The 23,234-nt window shown below is 41.4% G+C and overlaps 1 protein-coding gene across 1 annotated transcript in view; it reads left to right on the plus strand.

Annotated features, from left to right (window-relative positions):
• Positions 1 to 23,234, plus strand: part of ANAPC1 (anaphase promoting complex subunit 1) — a 142,581-nt gene that overhangs the window by 33,858 nt on the left and 85,489 nt on the right. The window contains exons 11-18 of the mRNA XM_056567206.1: positions 4,037 to 4,127; positions 4,746 to 4,811; positions 12,730 to 12,870; positions 13,845 to 13,985; positions 18,336 to 18,396; positions 19,078 to 19,265; positions 20,716 to 20,790; positions 21,578 to 21,843. Coding sequence (XP_056423181.1) covers positions 4,037 to 4,127; positions 4,746 to 4,811; positions 12,730 to 12,870; positions 13,845 to 13,985; positions 18,336 to 18,396; positions 19,078 to 19,265; positions 20,716 to 20,790; positions 21,578 to 21,843 — 1,029 coding nt within the window. The remainder of the gene's footprint in view (positions 1 to 4,036; positions 4,128 to 4,745; positions 4,812 to 12,729; positions 12,871 to 13,844; positions 13,986 to 18,335; positions 18,397 to 19,077; positions 19,266 to 20,715; positions 20,791 to 21,577; positions 21,844 to 23,234) is intronic.

The raw sequence follows: 23,234 nt of genomic DNA on the forward strand, positions 1-23,234 counted from the left end.
AGGCTACATGTGGTAAGAGCTCTCCGCTCCCTCAGAATAAGGTGCGTTGCACCGATTCTCGCCGTAAGCCCTCTTAGTTTCGGTCCTCCAAGACAAACCAGTGGCCTCGCAGTCTCGGAAGACACCTACCTTCAAAGCGTGCCCCTCCGAGAAGCAGGATGGCCGTTCTGGACGCTTCTCCGCCAAGCCAGGTACTCTCAAACCTACCTCCGCCTGAAGGGGCGCCCCCACGCGAGCCTTCCTTTCAGGTGGGTGGTCGCCTGTCCCTCTTTCGGACCTTTGGTTGGTGCAGGTCCAGGATTCCCTTCGGGACGTCACTTCTTTAAACATATATATACTTTTTTTTTTTTTTGAAAAATTTAATGTTTTCAAAAAAGAAATACAAAAAGATATCAAAACAGTGCTAAACACGGCACAATCCACCATGTGTAGCACACAAAAGGAATCTTACCATGCAGGTAAATGAAATCGGTCAAAAACAAGATGGATCCATGACTCATCCATAATATCCCGGAGAAATAGTGAATACTAACGTACATAAAATACAAAAGGTAACATGCGGTAAAAGAAGGCTAGACGAGTAATCTACATTGTCCAAACATTGTGAAGGGTTCAAATGTCTCCAAGTTAAAAGAGGGGTGGGATATGAAGGGAAGAGCAGAAATAAGATGGAAGGTAAGAAATGAGAAAAGAAAAAAAAGAAATCTGATAAAAGGACAAGGAAGAAGAAAAGTAACGTACCTCGAGTTCATGGCAGCTCCCATCTCACTGTGGCACTCAATCGAAGCATAAAATAAGATTATCAACAAATATTAAGGGAGAGGGGTGGGCTAGGGGAATAAGGGCCAGGAGAGTCACATAAGCCATTTCAATTAGCTAAATATAGTAGTTCATAGTCCCTCGAGGAGGGAGAGGAAATCTGACAAGGGTTTCCAGACAGCAAAGTACTTCTCCGCCTGTCGGCGAGAATCCGCTAAGAGTTCTTCCATTCGACTCAATTGTGAGATCTCTTGAAATCAGAAGGACAACTTCGGCGGAGTTAGGGATTTCCATCTCCTGGGAATTACCACTCTAGCAGCAAATAAAAGGAATGAGATTAACCTTCCCCCCCCCCCCCCCCTGCGCAGGTTAAGAGGTAAAATAGAGAGCAGTAAGATTTCAAGGGTCTTTTGAATCCACACTGTAGTAAATTTTAGAGAAAAGAGCATGGACTGTATACCACCTCGACAGGATCTTATAATTGGTCTCCTGTGCCTTACAAGAGGTAGAGAGTTGATGGCATTGAGAGAAAGCCTGCTTCCAATCTCCTTCAGACAGTGAATGGCCTAGTTCCTTCTCACAGCTACGTTGGAACTGCAAGGGCTCTGTTGTAGATGAATACAAAATTAGAGAATAAAGACTACTGATGGTGCTGGAGGTTGGGGAAGCCAACGAGCAGACAGATTCAAATTTAGTAAGAGGACGGTGGAGGAGTAGTGCATACTTAGAGGAGATATAAAAAATGACGGAGTTGGGCGTATTGGAAAATATGTGTTGGAGAGAGAGAGTTTCATGGGACACTAGGTCAGACAGCGACTTGAGATCCAAGTTCGTTAATAGAGAAGAGAATGTAGTTCCTTCCTCCCAAAAGAAGGAGAGAAAGACATGAGAAGAGAATGCCGGAGGGAAGGACGAGTTATGGAAGAGAAGGGTAAGAGGACCATCCGGAAAAGAAAGTGATAGCCGAGATGGGTAGGTACGATAAGTCCCTACAATAGAGTGTAGGATCGGGTACAGGGTTGTAGGGAGCCAAAGTATCGACCTAAGTTCAAGATTAGCCAGGTGGCCCTCAAGGGAGACCCATTGTTTGGCTTTACTACGATGAAAACAGTCTAAAACACGATTAAGCACTGCAGCCGAGTAATACAAGAAATCAGGAAGCACCAAGTCTCCCGCTACTTTGACGTGCTATCCTGGAATGACCATGAGCCCAGACAAATTCAGACTGAAGTGCAGAGAGCTCGTTAAAGAAAGACCTAAGCATGTGAAGTGGAATGCAGGAGAATAGATACTAAAGGCGTGGGAGGATATTCATCTTTAGTTTATTAAATCAGCCTAGCCAGAGTCTGTGGCGGAGTCTGTGGCGGGTTAGGCCGTGCCACTGCTACTTGTGAGGGAGCAGAGATGGTAGGTGGCTGGAAGAAATAGGTAATGGGCACCGGGAGAGAGCTGCCACCTTCGGAAGTACGTTTTTGGGCTCTTCCCCTGGATCTACCTCCCATAATATGCCATAAATGCCTTCTAAATACCATCCCTGGACGGAGCTCCAAAGGCGCACGTCTCATTTCCAGCACATCAAGCCACGCCCCCAGGTTTGGTTCTTTTCCCCGGGTTTGTTTTTTCCGGTCCCTTCCTCTCCGCTCTCCGAGTCTGACTGCAGCTTTTCAGTCTGCGCTCCACACCCTCCTTGCACAGGGGGTCATTGTGCCAATTCCGCCCCAGGAATGTTTTGGGGCTTCTATTCAAATCTGTTCGTCATTCCCAAAAAAGGGAGAACGGTTTGTCCAATTCTCAATCTGAAGTTCCTCAATCGGCACTTGCGCCTGCGGCACTTCCGAATGGAATCTCTGTTCTGTTGTTGCATCCAAGGACCAGGGCAAATTTCTGTCTTCGGTGGACTCGGGATGCCTACCTCCACACAACCATTTTCCTGGCACACCTACGGTTTTGCCATTCCTGCGGGTCATTTTCAGTTTGTGTCCCTGCCCTTCGGGCTGGCCACAGACCCCAGGGTCTTCACCAAAGTCCGGGTGGTGGTGATCGCTATCCTCCGCTCTTGGGGGGTGTCTGTGCTCCCTAATCTGGACGACCTGTTGATCAAAGCTCCGTTCTTTGCACAAAATCAGGAGAGTCTCCACATCACTCTTCAGACCATGACCAGTTTCGGGTGGGGGAATCAACCGGGAGAAATCTCTCCCTCCCAGTCTCTGGTCTTCCTGGGGCTTTGTTTCGACACCAAAAAGGCTCGGGTTCTGCTTCCACTGGACAAGCGGAGTGCTCTTTTTTCCAGGATCCGCCTATTGTGCCGCCCGGAACCGGTGGCCATCCGTTCGTGTATGGAAGTGTTGGGCAGGATGGTGGCGGCCATGGAAGCTGTTCCTTTTGCTCAGTTCCGATGTTCGTTTCTTCCGCTGCGTTGGTGGGTCTCAACGTCCGATGCGAGTCTCCTCGGCTGGGGGTGAGTTTTTCAGGATCGGACGGTTCAGGCCGTTTGTCTCCCCAAGAAGCCAGTCTCCCCATCAACATCCTGGAGCTTTGGGCCCTCTTTCTTTGTCTCCTCCACTAGGAGTTGTTACTCCGGGCTCGTCCGGATCGGGTCCAAACGGACAACCTACATCAGTTGCCTGGGGGGCACTCGCAGCCTCGCGGCAATGGTGGCGGGGGAAAAGAATTCTTGTCTGGGCGTAATGCCAGGGTCCCTCCATCTCGACGATCCACATTCCGGGGGTGTACATTGTGTCAGCACATACCTGGGCACTTGTCACTTTATATTTACATTTTTCTTATGAGGTATTTATATATTTATACTACAGGTACGGGTTTGCCAGGGATCTTATAAAATTTTTGTATTCCATGTTGTTGTCCTGACAGCAGTGTTATTTGCTAATTTTTTATGTCATGTACTGTGGAATTTTTATATGTATATTGTAACATTTACCATGCTCCAGGAGGGAGAGCGTCTTGCCGCCTCCAGTTCAGTGTGTAATGTCCCTTGTTCAGGACACTTTTAATTGGTTTTTAAATGTTTGTTTTGTATGTGATGGTTACTATACTAAAAGCATAGATTTTTTCATCATCTTGGAGTTCTTGTTTGGGTGTGCATTTTCCATACAGTGTGTGGTGTAGCCTTTCTTGTATAGGGTCTGAACTCTGAACCCAGCTAATAAAAACATATAATATGTCTCTTACATACCAAAAGTTTTTGCTAAATGACACCAAAAGTCTGTGATTTTATATTGAAAAAAAAAACTTTTATTGTCTGGTTACTTGCTTCCAGGATGGTGAAGTATGAAGAGAGTAATGACAAATCACAGCTCATCTTTGGTTCTATTACCAACATAACTGCAAAGGATGCTGCACCTGTAGAGGTATGTTTAGCTTCTTTTTTTTCTTTTCTTTTTCTTAAAGGGAACCTTTCGCCTGTTTTTGGGACACTAAACTACCAGCATGTCTTTATGCAGCTGGAGTTTAGTGCCCTAAAACTGCTTGCATGAAACCTTCATGGTCTAGCAATGTATACAATCTGACATTTTACTATTCAGGGTCAGAGTCATGACTTTGCATCCCCGGTTTATAGTGCATGTGCATTGTGTCAGTGAAGCCAAGGAGAGTATATCTAGCTTCATTTATATATAATGAGGCAGGGTGTACGCTCCACAGCTTCATCAGGTCTTTTTAACTGTGCTGAAAGAGAAGGAAAGTATGCAAGCCAGAACTCTTGAGTAAAATGACAAGTCGTGCTTTATATAGAGCAGTTTTGGAGCATGTCAAAAGTTTTTAGGTCTAATTGGTCCGATCTTAACTTTTCACATGTCTGGACCTCGTGTAAAAAAAATAAAAATAAAATAAAATTAATTATAGTAATGCTTGAAACCCCAGGAACAAAATCATGTTCTAGTTTGTGTTCCAAAACCAGGTGACAGGTTACCTTTAAACTCACCATGCATCATTCATCTCTTAATTCTACTGCCTTGTGTATTTTGTAGAGTATTAACACAATGGTTGTGTTGGAAAGCAATGGGAATTTGATTCTTTACACCGGTGCTGTAAGGGTGAGTTTTATTATCCATAAAGTTAAATTGTGCAGAGACTAAGTAAATATCTGTATACACGGATGAGAAAGGGTTTACCATGAAGAACACTCATTACTTATCTGTGAATAGGTAATGAATTGCTGATAAGTGAGGCCCAACCACTTAAACCCAGCTGATCACGATAACAGGGGCCCTCCGTCTCCTTTGTTGAATTGCATAGTGATTGGACACGCCCGCTTCTGCTTCATTCAACTCTACGGGTCTGAGGATGGTAACCAAACTCTGTAATCCTCTATCTTCTTCAAACCAATAGAGTTGAATAGAGCGACAATAAGCATGTCCAAATGTCACTCTGTTCAACCAGGGGAACACAGGAACCTAGTTCATGTGATCGATGAGTTCCCAACAGTTGACCCCCACTGACCAGACACTAAACACCTGTCCTGCAGATAGGTAATATAAACCTGTTTAAATGTAAAAATAGCGTGACAATAGTAAAGTGACACCCTCTTACATCTTCTGTGCACTTTGAAGAAGCTGCTGTACTTGCAGTCAATGAGTCTAACCCAAAGTACAGATTACTAGGATCCATGTGGCATCTGTAAACCATCTCTGTAAATGCTGTTAATAGCAGCTCAGAAAAGATGGCCACGCTTTTAATTGTGTGCAGAAAATAGGATAAAAAAAAAAAAAAAAAGCTACAATCTGAAAACAAAACCATAACAAAAAAATTATTGGAGATTTTCCTAGTCCTTATGACGGAAAATATAGATTTTCTTAAAGACAGGAGGCGAACATTTTGCAAACTCTTCTTTACTACTCAGAATAGCAGCAAGGTATTAACATAAGATATATAGAAAAAGACATTACATATGCAAATTAGGAGCATCAGGTAGCCAATCAGAGGCCAGCACAGGTGACATAAGGTATGGTAAGCTACAATACTTCCTCTTCTTTGATGCAAATAAAATAATATATAACATAAGACATAAAAAATTATAAAGTCTCAATAAGTCCAACTGTAATAGGTGGAGAAAGGAAGTGTGATCCTCAATGAAGATACAGGAATGGATGAGGTAAAATCTTGTAACCGGAACCATGAAGAAATCCTATAGGAAGAAGGAACAGAAGAAGTCTTCAATCGAATAAACTGGAAAGCCAATGAAGATGTTGAAGGAAGAGAATCGTCTTCTCCAATGAAGGTCTTTCCCAAGCGAAGAAATTATACTGAAAAAGAAAAAATTATAATAATAACAAGGGTAGGGTATAGGGAGGGAGAATGTTAGCCTCCTGTCTTTAATAAAATCTATATTTTCCATCATAAGGACTAGAAAAATCTCCAATTTTATTACAAGACTGGAGGCTCCATTTTGCAAGTTTAAAGCTAACAAGAAAAATATATATAAAAACAATTAAAAACATAATCAGAAAATAGCCATAGAAACATGGGGATCTGGTCTAAAATAAAATATCTTAAAGGTGGACTCCAATGACCAGTTATCAGCTTTAAGGATATCTGATAATGATACTCCAGATTGTTTTAATTTTGTAGACATGGCTCCTCTAGATGAGTGAGCTCCAAAAATAGAAATGTCGATGCCTGCTAATTGCATAATCTGTTTCATCCATCTGGCTAAAGAGGGGGAAGAAACTGGACGATAGGGTTTACAGAAAGTAATTAGTAATTGAGAGTCCGATGGGTTTCGAAAAAATTCAGTCCGTCGTTCATAAGATTGAAGACAGGAAACTACACAAAGGTGTTTTTGTTGTAGAAAGGAAGGGTAAAAAAACTGAATGAAGTGAAGTTTTTGTGCGTCTGTATATAGAAAACCGGACTCCGTTAGGAACATATTGTCTATGAGAGATATCAATAGCTCTTTTATGTCCGATATCCGTTTAAGAGAAATAAGGCATAATAGAGCAGTGAGTTTCAGAGAGAGAAGTTTTAGAGGAATATAATCATTATCACCTAAGGAATTAATATATTGTAAAAGTAAATTAACGTCCCAGGTTGACTGATACCTGGGTAAAGGGGGCGTCAGAATTTTATGCCTTTCATTAAATTACAAATCAAGGGTTGTTTACCTATAGAAAGAGAATTGATAGGGGAAGGATAAAAGGAGATAGCCGATCTGTAGACATTTATGGTACGATATGCTTTTCCCAGATAAAAAGATGAAGATAAAAAATTTATAATGTGACCCATAGGTTTATGTACGGGATCCAAACCCCGTTGCATGCACCAATGAGTCCAAATTTTCCAGGCTGATCTGTAAGCAGATCTGGTACCTGGGTCCCAAGCAACTGAGGATTTCTTTAGATGTTCTTGAAAGTTCAAAATCCGGGTCTGTTGTCCCGAAACAAACCTAGCTATCAGATGTAGATTGTTGGAAGTAATGAGAGGATGAGGATTCCCCAAGGAATTCCCAAGTAGCAATGGATGTGATGGAAGTAGGCGAGAGCGAAATCTATAATCATCTCCATAATCTGAGGGAACCAGGACTGACTTGGCCACCAAGGAGTTATAAGGACCACTGATTATCTTAGAGATTTGATGAGAAGAGGAACTCTCGGAATCAGAATGAAGGGGGGAACGCATAAAGATTGTCCGAAGGCCAATGTTGGAAAAGAGCGTCAATACCCTCTGGTCCTGGATTGGGGCGCCAGCTGTAAAAACAATGAACTTGGCGATTCAGAGGGAATACGAAAATATCCAGGTGGAGAGGACCCCAAAGACAATTGATACGGTTGAAAATTTTGGGGTCCAATTGCCAGTCGCTGGAATTCGTAAGGAAGTGGGAGTTACAATCTGCAATGATGTTGGAAAGACTCGGTAAGTATTCCGCCTTGAGGATGATGTCTCTGTGAAGACAATAATGCCAAAAATCTTTTGCGATATTGGCCAGGAGCAAAGATTTTTTTTACCTCTGTTTGTTTATATACTTGACTGCGGAGATATTGTCCATCCGTTAGAGGATGCAACAGTGTGATCTGTTCTTCGCAAAACTTTTGAGAGTGAAGAAACTGGCAAACAACTCTAGACAGTTGATGTGTAAAAGCGATTCTTCCGGAGACAATTTTCCTCCTGTCGAAGAAGAACCGCATCGAGCTCCCCAACTGATGCGACTAGAATCTGATTCTATGATCAGATCTGGAACGGAATTGAAGATAGTCTTTCCATTCCAAGCTTGGAGATGTTCTAACCACCAAAGAATTTCTTCCTTGGTATCTGGAGTTAAAGGGGTATTTCAGGCCAAAACTTTTTTTTTTATATATCAACTGGCTCCGGAAAGTTAAACAGATTTGTAAATTACTTCTATTAAAAAATCTTAATCCTTCCAATAGTTATTAGCTTCTGAAGTTGAGTTGTTGTTTTCTGTCTAACTGCTCTCTGATGACTCACGTCTTGGGAGCTGTGCAGTTCCTATGGGGATATTCTCCCATCATGCACAGCTCCCGGGACGTGACATCATCATTGAACAGTTAGACAGAAAACTTCAGAAGCTAATAACTATTGGAAGGATTAAGATTTTTTAATAGAAGTAATTTACAAATCTTCAACACAGTGGAGAGTTAGAAAAACATCAGCACTCACCAGTCTTCTCTTAAAAAACTTCTTTATTGATACATACTCACAACATGAAATGCAGTCAGGGAGAGGGATCTGTGCAGGGGGGGTAAGTAGTAGACTTTCCAGAACCAGTTGATAGATATAAAAAAAAGGTTTTGCCTGGAATACCCCTTTAAGGCTATTTCGTCTGAATATCCCAGTCCGTTTCGTAGGTGTTGTTTTTTCAGATGCTGGAGAGCCCTGTAATGCAGTAGGGCTGGAAATATCGCTTGAATAGAGGCCGATAGTAGACCCGCTACTCGAGCAATGGATCGAAGAGAAACTGTCTGTTTGTTAAAGATATAGAATTCATTTCTCTCCGAATAGTCGTCTCCTGGAAGGAAGGCTGAGGAGAACAGACTGGGTATTTACTAAAAACCCTAAAAATTCTATCTCCTTCAGAGGGGTAAGAACAGATTTTTCTGAGTTGATAATAAAGCCTATATTGGAGAGTAGAGACAGTCCACTGAATATGAAGTCGAATTAGTCAATGATTGAGCCATGAGTAAGATGTAATCTAAGTAAATGATGAGACTGACACCTCGGGCTCTTAAAACCGCTACAACCGGTTTGAGAAGTTTGGTTAAACACCATGGGGCTGATGATAGGCCAAATGGTAGGCTGGTGAATTGCCATTTTTGATCCTTCCATAAAAATTGGAGGTATGGTTGTGACATGTGATGCATGTGCACCGAGAGGTAGGCATCTTTGAGATCTACTTTTGCTAACCAATCGTTTGGTAGGAGATCTCTCAGTAGATGGATGCCTTCCATCCTGAAGTGTTGATAGTACACGTAATTGTTCTGAGTTTTTAAGTTTATGACGGGTCTGTAACCGCCATCTTTCTTTTTCACAAGAAAGAGATTGCTCAGAAACCCTGGAGAATGAAGGGGTACTGGAACAAATGAATTTTTGGAACTTAGTTCCTTGATTTTTCATTTCTATTAGAGTTTTGTTCTTCTCTGAAAAATGAATTGGTTGAGAATTAAGAGGTTGGGATGGGAGGCAAATAAATTCTATTTGGTAACCTAGAATAGTGTTTAGGACCCAAGAATCGGATGTTGTCATAGTCCGGACATGGGGAAAAATATGCAATCCTTCCTCCTAATGGAAGTGGGAAAGAAGGTATTAGTTGAAGACTTACCTGTGGTGGGTCTGGATCTGGGATAGCCACGGTGTCCTCTGGCCCTCCACGGTCTTCCTCTTATGGTGAAGAAAGGACTGGGTTGGTACGTTGCAGTAGGGTTTGGGAATATGTCGGGTTTTGGAGGGGCACGGACATATTGTCCTTCTTGGTAATGGCGGCTGGGAAATTTGCCCCGTTTTTTCCCAGCCTTGGAAAAAAACATGAGGCTGGAAGACCTTTCTGAGAGATGTCTGGGTTTTGTCCAGAGATGAAAAGAGAGATACGTACTTATTGGTCTCTTTAATGAACGTATCACCAAAAAGGTAAGCCTTCCGTGGGGGATTCAGGTTCTGATGAAGCCAGGTGGATTAGCTGAGGGTCAAGCTTCAAAAGAATGGACAGTTTGTTTTCAGTGCAAATTGAATTATTAACTCCAACAAAAAATGCATAAGGCTCTTTGTGCCCAACCTTTTAACATTTCTAAATTAACTGGAGTACCTGAAGTAATCCCTTCCTCAGTTAGATCCAAAATTTTTGTTAAAGGACCAAGAAGATCCATAAAACGGTCCTGAATGGTACTGAAGGAACGATCCACCCCATTTTTGTGGTTCTTCCCTGATTTATTTAGATATTTAACCAGGGACGGATCCATATTTGGAGTGATCGATAATTTGTGGGGGGAGGGTGGGTCTGGGACATTCGGCTCGCAATTTATTCTTGAGACTTCCTCAACCAAACACTTAAATATTGAGAGACATGAGGATGAGGCACGGGGATGTTTAAGAAGACCTTCTTTTTATTTATTTATTTATTTTCCCTTCTCCCTTCCTGACGGGTGGCGGATATGGGAGTGTATAATATTTTTGCGATACGTATTTTGTCTGTATGTTTTTGTAATAAGCAAAAATAAAGTAAAAAGACCTGGGTCAAAATGGGGCATTCCAGAGCTGTCAGTAATGACAGTCTTGGGGTCCTCAGGAGTAGAGGGTACGAGATACGAAATTTTAGCATGAATATGCTTGCTTTTTGTAAAAGCGACATGAGAAACCTGGTCCTTAACCGTTTTAGGTTTTTTATATATTTTTGAAGGACCGGTAATGGTTATAGGCAGTTATAGTTTATGGGAGGCCTCCAAAAATGATCCGACGGGGTAGAGGGTCCAGCTTTGGGAGATATAGGAGGTCTACTATGAGCCATAACCAAAGCTACGGATTGTGCCACAATATCCGGAATAGTGGACATAGCATTACGGACAGACATGTCCACCATAGATTGAATGGTATTACCATCAACAATTTCAGAAGTAGAGGTCTCAGTGACCTTGGAAGAATCCTCATTAGTCGTCATGCAGGAGGATAGGTAGATTTTAATATATATAATATATATATATATATATATATATATATATATATATATATATATATATAAATTGTAAATATTGTAACCAATATTATAGAAAATGTTAAAGAATATTATATTAATAATATGCCTTCAAATAAATGAAAATGGAGGTACTGAAAATGAACAATATATATAGATATGGCAGATAAATCCAGATATGACAGAAAATATATATATAGAAATATACTGAAAAACACCAGTAGGTGGTGCCGCAGGATAAGAAATGAGGAAACTGGTAATTTCACAAGTATGGGGGAAGAATTTTACACAAAAATAGCCGGGGATGTAAGTGAAGGAGGACGGAGATATGGTGCGTCACGCTGACTGACAGGATTTGACAAGCAAGATTAGTCACAGTGAGGGAAAAAGGAGCGCGAACAGCTGATAACCAGCGCGCGCAAGCATCGCGAGAACTCTGTCAACTGCCGGAATCAGCGATGCAGGGAAATGGCCGAATAGATGACGCAAAAATAAAGATGATACCGGCAGGTATAGGAGAGAAAGGGGTAAACGATAATTACAAGAATTATATGAAATGAATAAGATAGGAAAAAGGAATGAATGCGTAATGGTAATAAATATATCAACCAAAATGAGTGTACAGAAAACATAAGTATGTGAAATTAAACAGAGGTATAATGCTTGAATGAAAAATTAATGAGAAAAATATCCATTATAAGGGAAATACAATAAAAATAAATATATGCAGGAGCAAACATATGAGGTACTTATCTGTAGCGCAAAACAGCAAAGAAGAGGAAGTATTGTACCTTACCATACCTTATGTCACCTGTGCTGGCCTCTGGTTGGCTACCTGATGCACCTAATTTGCATATGTAAAAAAAATTCTATATACGGTATCTTATGTTAATGGAGCCTCCAGCCTTTTAATAAAATCAGTGGTTTTAATCAGTAAAAATAAATAGAGCTAATACATTACTTTTATAAGCCCTAAGTAAAATTTGATTTTCTTTTAGCTTCCCTGTTATTATGAGCAGCATGGTTACAAATATCACATGACATCTCTACAGACCAACATATAGTGACAAAAACACTGCAGGTAAACATTCAGTAGCAATCTTTAAAGTTTACATCTTCAGCTTACCAGAGTACTGAATAAAATGTATAAGAATTTGTGATTAAGTGATCCTATAACACACAGTAGCTGCTATTTAAGGCAGTTTTTAATTTTATTTTCCCATTCTGAAGATTTCACTTGGGAATTAGGAAAACAACAACTTCTTAAAACAGACAATGTCATTGACAGGGCCAGACTGAAAGACTATACTGGTTCTATCTGCATTCTGTTATTAAAGGAGAACTACGGGATTGAAAATTTTATCCCCTATCCTAAGGATAAGGGGATAAGTTTCAGATCGTGGGGGGTCCGACAGCTGGGGCCACCCACGATCTCCCGTACGGGGCTGCGGCTCTCTGCATAGAGCGCGCGTGTCGACCACCGCACGAGGCGGCAGCTGACACGCGCCCTCCATTTACTGCTATGGGAGAGCCGAAGCGCTGCCTTCGGCAATTTCCGGCTCTCCCATGGCTCTGCATGGAGGGAGCGTGTCGGCCGCTGCTTCATGCGATGGTCAACACGCCCTCTCTAACCAGAGAGCCGGGGCCCCGTGCGGGAGATCGGGGGGGCCCCAGCGGTCGGACCCCCCGCGATCTGAAACTTATCCCCTATCCTTAGGATAGGGGATGCATTTTTCAATCCCGTAGTTCTCCTTTAATGTCACCAAAACTCTTTAGCAACTCTAAGAAAAATAATGTATTTCCCTTTCTTTATGACAAAGGTAGGAAAAATTTTTATTCAGGGATTGCCTGCCCCATCTCTCAGCATGTCAAATCCAATGCCTCGACCAAGTACTCCACTGGAGAGCATCAGCACCCCTACAAAGCCACTTAACAAACATTTGGTTCCTATGGAAGAAGTGGTAAGAGTTTTTTTTTTTATTTATTTATTTATTTTTTTTAAATATATGTACATGATTACCACTGGTTCTACCTTACATATACCTTGTATGAAAGCTGTTTTGAGTCAGTTGTCATTCTAAGTTTGGTTGGAAAGGGGCTCCGAGTCATTGGAATGGTACATTACCCTAACTGACAAATATCTCTCTATTTGCATATATGGAGAGATCTGTAAATCATGTATTGCTTTTATAAGGGTGCTTGCCAGTCTTTGAGTAGAAAATGTTATCATCTTTCACAGAAGACCTCAGAAGACCTCAGGACTAAGAAGCTCGGGGTTGTTGTATTTTGTTTCTTTATAGCTCCCAAATTTTTTTTTCTGTTTTTCAGGTTCTCATGGCTTGTTTTTCAGGAGACTATTTGAATTTTTTTTTTATAGTTAGTGTTTTAGGGTAAAAAAAAGCCTGCTCTTTGATCTGTGCTATAGTCCCAAAATAATCAATGATATTTACTTCACTTAAAGGAGTACTCCGGCGCGCACTTTTTTCCTTTTATCCCGTCCGGGCTGCAAAATAAAAGAAAACACACTTTCTCTTACCTGCCAACGAGCCCCCGGAGCTCCTGGGCTGTATTCTTCTTACTTCCTGTTAGCCCGGCACGTCACACGGAGCTTCAGCCTATCACCGGCCGAGGTGGGACATCGCTGCGGCCGGTGATAGGCTAAAGCTCCGTGTGACGTGCCGGGCTAACAGAAAGTAAGAAGAATACAGCCCGGGGACAGAACACCTGTACCGGAGCTCCGGGGGCTCGTTTGCAGGTAAGAGAAAGTGTGTTTTCTTTTATTTTGCAGCCCGGACGGGATAAAAGGAAAAAAGTGCGCGCCGGAGTACTCCTTTAATCTGTATGTTTTTATTAGTTAAATGTCCATATATTTTTTGTTTTGTTGTATGATTTATAATGTTTAGATTACTATGATACTTTTTTTTTTTTTCTTCAGACAGGAATGCTTTCTCCAGTTCCTGAACTCCGGGATTCTACCAGACTCCATGAGTCTAATTATATTGATGATTGCACTTTTCATCAGTTTGGGACCTACATACACTCTGTCCGAGATCCTGTACACAACAGGTTAACTCTGGTGGGTCATCTGGTGTGCTTGTATGTGCATCATTCCACAGAGGTTTTTTCACACATTACAGTCTCCTTATCCTCTAAATAGATTTGTACCTCAGGTTATTGATTTGTGAACTGCATATGTGCAGTATAAATTGAGTAGACTACTTTAAAGATAGTTTTAGCTTTTTATTCTCATTAGTCCACAATGATATTAAAGGGGTTCTGCCGGTGAGTGTCCGATTTTGGGAGGTCAGACAACAGGGATCGCCAAGAGTGGCAAGAAGCATACTCAAACACTGCTCCATTCAGTGCTATGGAAAAGCCTAAAATAGCAAAGTGCTGTTTGGAGGTCCCGTAGAGATTGAATGGAGCAGAGGTCAAGTATGCACACTGATGCTCCATTCAGATGGGTGCTCTGGGAGTTCTGTTCATATTATGGGGGGTCCCACTGCAATCTGACACTTGGTGGCAAAACCCTTTTAACCCCTTAAGGATGCAGGATGTAAATGGACGTCCTGGTGAGCTGGTACTTAACTGATAGCAGCCAGGGACCCGCCCGTAATGGCGGACATCCGCAATCGCGCGAATGTCCGCCATTAACCCCTCAGATGCCGTGATCAATACAGATCACGGCATCTGTAGCATCGCGGTCACTAAAATGGATGATCGGATCGCCCGCAGTGCTGCCGCGGCGAGCCGATCATCCAGCATGGCAGACGGAGGTCCCCTCACCTGCCTCCGCTGCCTTCCACGGGTCTTCTGCTCTGGTCTGCGATCGAGCAGACCAGAGCAGAAGATGATTGATAATACTGATTAGTGCTATGTCCTATACATAGCACTGAACAGTATAAGCAATCGAATGATTGCTATAAATAGTCCCCTTTGGGGACTATTAAAGTGTAAAAATTAAAAGTAAAAAAATAAAGTAAAAAAAATGTGAGAAACCCCCTCCCCCAACAAAAACGTTAATTGTCCCATTTTCCCTATTTCACCCGCAAAAAGTGTAAAAATAATTATTTTATATACATATTTGGTATCGCCGCATGCGTAAATATGCCATCTATTAAAATAAAATGTTAATGATACCGTACAGTGAATGGCGGGAACATAAAAAAATAAAAAGTCCAACATAGCTGCTTTTTTTTAATAACATTTTATTCCCAAAAAAAAATTATGAAAAATGTGTTAAAAGTTTTATATAAGCAAATATGGTGTCAATAAAAAGTACAGATCATGGCGAAAAAAAATGTATCCCTAATACTGCCGCTTATATAGAAAAATGAGTTATAGGTCTTCAAAATAGGGGGATTTTAACTACGTTTTTAACTACGTACTAATTTGGTTTAACAGTTTGTGTTTTTTTTTTTTTTTTAAGCCCAACAGTAATAGAAAAGTATGTTATTATGGGTATCATTTTAATCGTATTGACCCAAAGAATAAAGAACACATGTTTTTACCATAAATTGTACGGTGTGAAAACAAAACCTTCCAAAATTTGCTAAATTGCGGTTTTCTTTTTAATTTCCCCACACAAATAGTATTTGTTTGGTTGTGCCATACATTTTATGATAAATTGAGTGATGGCATTACAACGGACAACTGGTTGCACAATAAACAAGACCTCATACTAGTCTGTGGATGAAAATATAAAAGAGTTATGATTTTTTGAAGGCAAGGAGGAAAAAACAAAAATGCAAAAATAAAATTGTCTGAGTCCTTAAAGGGGGTATTCCGGAAAAAAACTTTTTTATATATATATAAATCAACTGGCTCCAGAAAGTTAAACAGATTTGTAAATTACTTCTATAAAAAAATCTTAATCCTTTCAGTACTTATGAGCTTCTGAAGTTTAAGGTTGTTTTTTTCTGTCTAAGTGCTCTCTGATGACACCTGTCTCGGGAAACGCCCAGTTTAGAAGAGGTTTGCTATGGGGATTTGCTTCTGAACTGGGCATTTCCCGAGACAGGTGTCATCAGAGAGGACTTAGACAGAAAAGAACAAGCTTAACTTCAGAAGCTCATAAGTACTGAAAGGATTAAGATTTTTTTATAGAAGTAATTTACAAATCTGTTTAACTTTCTGGAGCCAGTTGATATATATAAAAAAGTTTTTTCCTGGAATACCCCTTCAAGGGGTTAAGGGTCTATTCACACGTACAGTATCCTGCACAGGATTTAATGCTAAAAATTTGAAGCTGTGTTCAGTCAATTAGTTGACATTCAAATCTGCAGCTAAAGGTATATTGGGTATATTTAACAGAGCAATACAGGGATTTTCTGAATATACATTTTGCTAGTGAACTGTATTTCATGTGTGTATGTGTTTTTTATTATTTATTATGCCATTGTTGAAAATTGTTTACATTTTAATATATATTATGGATTTTTTTTTTTATAATTTACAATTTCAATAGATTTTGCTATATTTTTTTTTTTCCATTCAAAGTTTTTATTGAATTTTCCAAAATACACAATATAAATAAAAGGGGAAGGAAGGCATACTGAAATAGGGAAGAAAAAGGGAGCAAAAATTTAGGTCAAACACCTCAACAAAGTAACAAGAGGGTCAGCCATATGGAGAAAACAGGGTCGATGCATTTCCCACAATGAAAGCTTAATAGGTCAAATATGCACATTAACAAATATCGATCATTAACCTCCCATCTAGGCCAAAAACAGAGCAATCGTCCAGGAGCCTAATGAAAAAAAAAGATTCTTAACATCTAGAGACCCTGTAGATGGCAAAAAACAGTGCAGTCAGGTCACACTCCGAGTGGAAGAAGAAATCGTCCTATAGGAATCTGACAGTGAAAACTTTGACCATCGTTGCCATAGCAATTCTTCCATACGGTGTGTAATCACCGCAAACCACTCCAGGAGAGATGGTGGGTGTATTGGCTTCCACAACTGGGGTATAACCTGCCTCGCTGCCAATAATAGAAGACAATACAGTGATTTAGTAACAGATTTAGTAGCATTTGGGAGTATAGAAAGGAGTAAAGGAGCCGTATCATTCTCAATACGAGCCCCCATAATTTTAAATATAAAGTCTAAGATTCCTAGCCAGAATGGTTGAAGGAGTGAACATCCCCACAGTACATGACTAAGAGTTCCCTCTTCAGTCCCATTTCACCAGCAGGAGCTGGAGACTAAAGGGTACATTTTGTGATGGACCAAGGGAACTCTGTACCCACGTATTAGGAGCTAATAATTTGTCTCTTGAAGCTTACTAGAAGTGAAAGTTTGTAACATAAAATTATAGATGTATTCCAGTCTGCAGGTAGAAAGGTAGGTCCCAATTCTCTTTCGCAACAGTATACAGTACTGGAGAGGATTCTCAGCTTTCTGAGAAAGTAAGAGGGCGTATATTTGTGTAGCCTTTAAGGTAGGAAAGGAGGCCTTACATAGCAACTCAGAAGAGGTTCTCAGAGTAGCTTTATGCGTTTTCAGAAAATGTTTCAGCTTAGCACGTATTCTAAAGTATGAAGTGAGTCATTTGTGATAACATAGGAATCGAATCTAGAGGCTGGAGCGACATGTCCTCAAGGGTGGATGGAACTCGCACACCTAAATACTTAATCGATTTTTTTTTGTCCACTGAAAACAAAAATTGCTCCTCAACAGATCCACCATGGTCTGGGGAAAAGTAACATTCATAGCAACACTCGTATCCACATTAACCTTAAAATTACTAAGATGGGAATAGGTCCAAATAGTAAAGAGCAGCGCTGGCAAGGAAAAATTTGGAAATGTAAGAAAAGTAAATTGTCAGCGAAAGCTAAACACGTCAAAGGAGCTGATGGGTGGGGGAGACCCTTTATATCAGGATGATTGCATATGGCCACAGTGCTTCATACATAAGACATAGAGCATCGACGATAAGGGACAGCCTAAAATGTGCCATTTTTGATCGTACCAGGTCAGACAAACAGCCATTAATTCTAATACGTGCAGAGTGAGTGGAATAGAGGGCTGCTATCCCACCTCTCATCTATGGGCCCAAACCTATTTGCTGCAAAGTAGCCGCCATGAATCCTCAGTCCACCCGGGGCTCTGAGTGTGTTGTCCCTGGCTTCCCTGCGGGGCACATAGCCCACTTGATCTGGGTGGACTAGGGACTCAAGGTAGCGAGAGAGACAATTGGCGATCAATTTCGCATATAGTTAAGCATCCACATTAATGAGAGATATTAGACGATAGCTAGAACAGAGAAGACAGACTTCCATTATTTCGGTAGAACCACCAAATGAGCACCCAGAAAAGAAGAGGGAAAGGATGTATCAGGTGAATTAGAATTAAAAGAAGCAAGACAAGGAGGGAGTATATCTTTTTGAAGTACTTTGTATAAATTTTTATTTCTTATTATTATACAGGAGCTGACAAATGGGTCAATGGTTAGGATAACTATTCCAGATGTTGCTACATCTGAACTAGGTAAGAAATTTCTATGCATTGCAAAATTCCTTAAAGGGGTACTCCGGTACCACAGTTTTATGGTTATCTAGCGTGTTTGTAGAAAGTTTAGCACTTTAGTAATTCACATGTTATACATCTGTCCACAGCATATATGTTTTTTACTGACCTCTTTTCTGTGAAGGAAGTTCAGTAGTTTTTCTTTTTGCTTTTGACTGTTGTCCACACCTGCGACCATGTTTGTTCACTGTTGTGGACAAGACATCAGTGCTGCAGGCGATGCTGTTTTTTCTTCTCCTGCAATGGTTTTGCCCCTTTTCCACACCCCTGTAATGAATATTCTTTGAATTGTTGGGGAGGATAGATGTCTTCTCCTGCTGTCAGCCAGCCCTGCTCCCGGCTCACAATGTACATAACCCCATCCCCGACATGAGGGCCGTGCGCCCGCGCGGGGGGGGGGGGGGGGGGGGGGGGGGGAAATCAGGGGTATCTGCTATCATGATTCCCCCCCCGCTGGCGCACTGTCAGCTTCTCACCCGCAGTCCCCACATCAGGGAATGAATTGTCATCCGCAGCGCGCTGTCCCCACATTAGGGAATTAATGATATGTGACCCGCGGGCGCTGCTCTCCTTTTCCCCCCAATGAATTGTCTGTCGCAGCGGCCATGACTGTAATTTGCATTACCTCATTATTTTTTTCAGTAAAAAAGTGTCTTCAAGCCATTAAATACATCTTGCCAAAAGAAGTAGCTGTGCAAATGCTTGTGAAATGGTACAACAGCCACAATGCGCCAGGAGGCCCCAGTAATCACTCTGAATGGAACCTGTTTGTTACCTGCCTCATGAATATGATGGGATACAACACAAACAAACTGTCCTGGACTCACAATGTAGGTGTACGGATGAGACTATTCATGATCAGTAAAACGTATATGCATTGCTCATCCCCGCTCTTTGGTCTAGAACAGGCATAGGCAACCTTCGGCACTGCAGATGTTTTGTACTATGTCTCCCATGATGCTTTGGCAGTATTTTGGCTGTAAGAGCATCATGGGAGATGTAGTCCAAAACATCTCCCATGAGATTGCCTATGCCTGGTCTAGAACAAATTTTCTGGTCATCCCAAATTTGGAGTTTAGCAAAGCTTTCTTGTTTCAACTATATTTCTAGTTGAAGTAGAGCTCTATCAGTAAAGGATACATCCAAGAAGGACAGGTCATTGACTTTGGCCATGAACTTTTAAGCATCCAGAGGTATGACCGTATTAAAGGGGTACTCCCTTGGAAAACTTTTTTTTTTTTTTTTTTTAAATCAACTGGTGCCACAAAGTTAAACAGATATGTAAATTACTTCTATTAAAAAATCTTAATTTTTCCAGTACTTTTTGGGGTCTGTATACTACGGAGGAAATGGTTATCTTTTTGGAACACAGAGCTCTCTGCTGACATCATGACTACAGTGCTCTCTGCTGACATCTTTGTCCATTTTAGGAACTGTCCAGAGCAGCATATGTTTGCTATGGGGATTTCTCCTACTCTGGACAGTTCTTAAAATTGACAGAGATGTCAGCAGAGAGCACTGTGGTCATGTCGTCAGCAGAGAGCTCTGTGTTCCAAAAAGAAAACCATTACCTTTGTAGTATTCAGCAGCTAATAGGTACTGGAAGGATTAAGATTTTTTAATAGAAGTACTTAACAAATCTGTTTTAACTTTCTGGCACCAGTTGATTTAAAAAGAAAAAAAAAAAAGTTTTCGATGGGAGTGCCCCTTTAAAGGTGCTATGTCTGCCCTCGGGAGCAAGCTTAATAATGATTTTACATGCTTCATTATCATATTTTTATTTTATTTTAAATTGAATAACCATCATTTTTTTTCTCCAATTTTCCATTTTACTATCTGTTTTATTATAATATTTCTGTTTCCTTTCTGGCCAATTGGTCTAAACCTAACCTGACAAGGAGCAAAGTAAAAGGTGACTCTAGTGTATAGATAACACTGGGTCCACCACCATTCACAGCAGAGATCAGCATCCCCCCCCCCCTTCCTGTAGAACGACCTCTTAAAAGGTCACAAATAATTTTCAATAACGTCTGTAATTAATCTGAATGGGAGAGTTTCATTTCTTTGTTGTCTATGTCCATGCGTCCTGATGTAAAACATATCACTAAATGCTATTAAAACAATCGAGGCAACATGGCAGCCTCCATAATAATGCACACAAAAATTACAATAAGAAAATAACAGATTAGACAGAAACAATTTTAGTATCTGACTCTAAACAGATTAAAAATCTAGGTACATTTTTTAATGAAAAATTTGTTGTAAAATTTGCCTTTCCAGCTTGATTTTGAAGGCTCATTGTCTCCAGTGATTGCTCCTAAGAAAGCCAGACCATCTGAAACTGGATCTGATGAGGTAAAGCCTGTTCTGTGAGGCACTATTCAACCATATATTTTATCCATGTTACGTTTATGTACTTCTTGTCAAAAAAAATTATACCTTCAGAGGAAGTAAAAAAAAAAAAAAAATCTATTCATCTGTTAGTGACCCTATAGACATTTAAAGGAGTATTCCGGGCAAAAACATCTTATCACCTATCGAAAGGATAGGGGATAAGATGTCTGATCGTGGGGGGCCCGCCGCTGGGACCCCCCCCGCGATCTCCCTGCAGCAGCCCGCATTCTATGTGTAGCTGCGTCTGAAGTTTCGGAAACCGCCGGGCTTCCGAGACGGGGACGTGACGTCACGCCATGCCCTCTCCATTCATTTCTATGGGAGGGGGCTTAACAACCGCAATGCCCCCTCGCATAGACATGAATGGAGGGGGCGTGGTGTGACGTCACATCCCCGTCTCGTAAGCCCGGAGGTTTACGAAACTTCAGACGCAGCTACGCATAGAATGCGGGCTGCTGCAGGGAGATCGCGGGGGTCCCAGCGGCGAGGCCCCCGCGATCAGACATCTTATCCCCTATCCTTTCGATAGGGGATAAGATGTTTTTGCCCGGAATACCCCTTTAAGTCTAGTTAGGTTTCCACAACTGTAGTCAGATATAGATGTATATAACATAAATACTGAAAAACATAATTTAGTCTCACGTCTTTATCATTTTGCAGTTGACTAAACCAGGCTTTTTTGTATTATGCAATTCCCAAGCTTTTGTTATAGTTTCCAGTGCATTCAGTTCTTTGTATGCCTTTCCAGGATTGGGAGTACCTGATCAATTCAGACTATCACCGAAATGTTGAGTTTCATGTGTTGGCAAAAGCACTGCAGCTGGATCCTGTGGAAGTACCCGCTTATAGAGAAGAAAGCCAGCAAGTTTTTAATCTGGACTCTACTGCTCTTCTGTTCAGTCACATCCCAGCCATATTTTATGTGCTTCATCTCACCTATGAAGAACTCAAACTAAACACATTAATGAGAGAAGGCATCCGCTCCCTGGTCACCCTGCTCCTGCAGTTGGCAAGGTACTAAGTCCAACACAATCCATATAGAACCTCATTATTGTATACTGTAATTTGTTATGAAAGCCCAAATGGTATGTGTCACTTAGATTTTTATTTTTACAAAGTAGACACAGATACTGAAAGATGTTTATTCCCAATCTGTTTTCTATTTTTAGATTTTATCATTCATCATTTTTCTTACAGGTTTTTGTCTACATAATTATGGGGACATGAGCTTCTGCTTTGCTCTGTTAACAGCATTTCGAGTGATGCTTTACAAAAGCTGCATCGACCATAGGAAGCAATAACCTGGAGCTGACTCCTTTATATAGGGGACTTTTTTTTTAGGCATGCTCTGACCTGTGCAGAAGTCATTGTGTAGGAAAGGGAAGAAGTTAAGCTATGACCATTGCTTATGATGAATCCTGTGCTATGTATCTATAGGTGAAAACTATAATTTACTGCCTTTCCCAGGTTTTTACTGAATGCCTACTGAACTAATATTACTGTATCCTCAAAAATTGCTACGTAATAGAAATTTTTATTTCTCTGTCGCCCTTCATTGGGGGACACCTATACTGAAGGGTATATGCTCTTGCCACTAGGAGGCGCTGACACTGGGAAAAAAAAGTCGGCTCCTCCCTGGCAGGATATACGCGCCCACTGGAAGTGAGATAATCAGTTTTAGCTAGTGTCAGTAGGAGACAAGACACAGGTCTGAAAGCTCCCCAGACCTGGTCTTTTTTTAAATTATTTTCTAGTAAGGGCTTTTGTTTGACTTTTTCAGGTGGGGGTTCAGGAGCATGGTGTTACCTGCTCCCCCATATGCGATAAAGGGGCATAGACATAGCGTATGTACTGTTGACCCCTTCTCGCCAACGGCCAGCGCCTGGAGGTTGTACCCTTGGTCTGGGTCCCCCACTGCCCCTGCTCGCCCCGCTATCTTAGCCTGGTATGATGCAGCATGGCCATAAGCTGGTTGAAGACTTCAGGGGGAGTATAAGAAGATAGAGCCGTGGGTGAGTATGTAATACAACCCCCCCTTCCCCCTCTCCTTCCCTCTTGCTCATCCAGGAGTCCCCTTTCTCTCATGTGCCCAGATCCTCAGCCGCCATTCCACGTGGTTGTTCTGGGCCGGACCACTCATGGCCTCCGGTGCCTTTCTGGCGGGGACAGTCCCCCTCTTTGGGTCCAACATATCCTCTTATCTTGTGGCCGTGTTTCCTTTTCATTTGGCCGGAAACTCATTACTGCTGCCCAAGTGTCAGTCTCTGGGGCAGTGGGTCTCTGGTCCCACGCAACCATCCACTTCCCCAGTGGGGGTGCAAAAAACCTGCTTTCTACTCTTTTGCGGCCAGGCACAGGTCCTGGCCGCGTTCATTATTATTAGGATGACCGGAGACCTACAGCTG

The sequence above is a fragment of the Hyla sarda genome, chromosome 3, assembly GCF_029499605.1.
Source record: "Hyla sarda isolate aHylSar1 chromosome 3, aHylSar1.hap1, whole genome shotgun sequence".
In the NCBI taxonomy this organism is placed as follows: Eukaryota; Metazoa; Chordata; class Amphibia; order Anura; family Hylidae; genus Hyla; species Hyla sarda.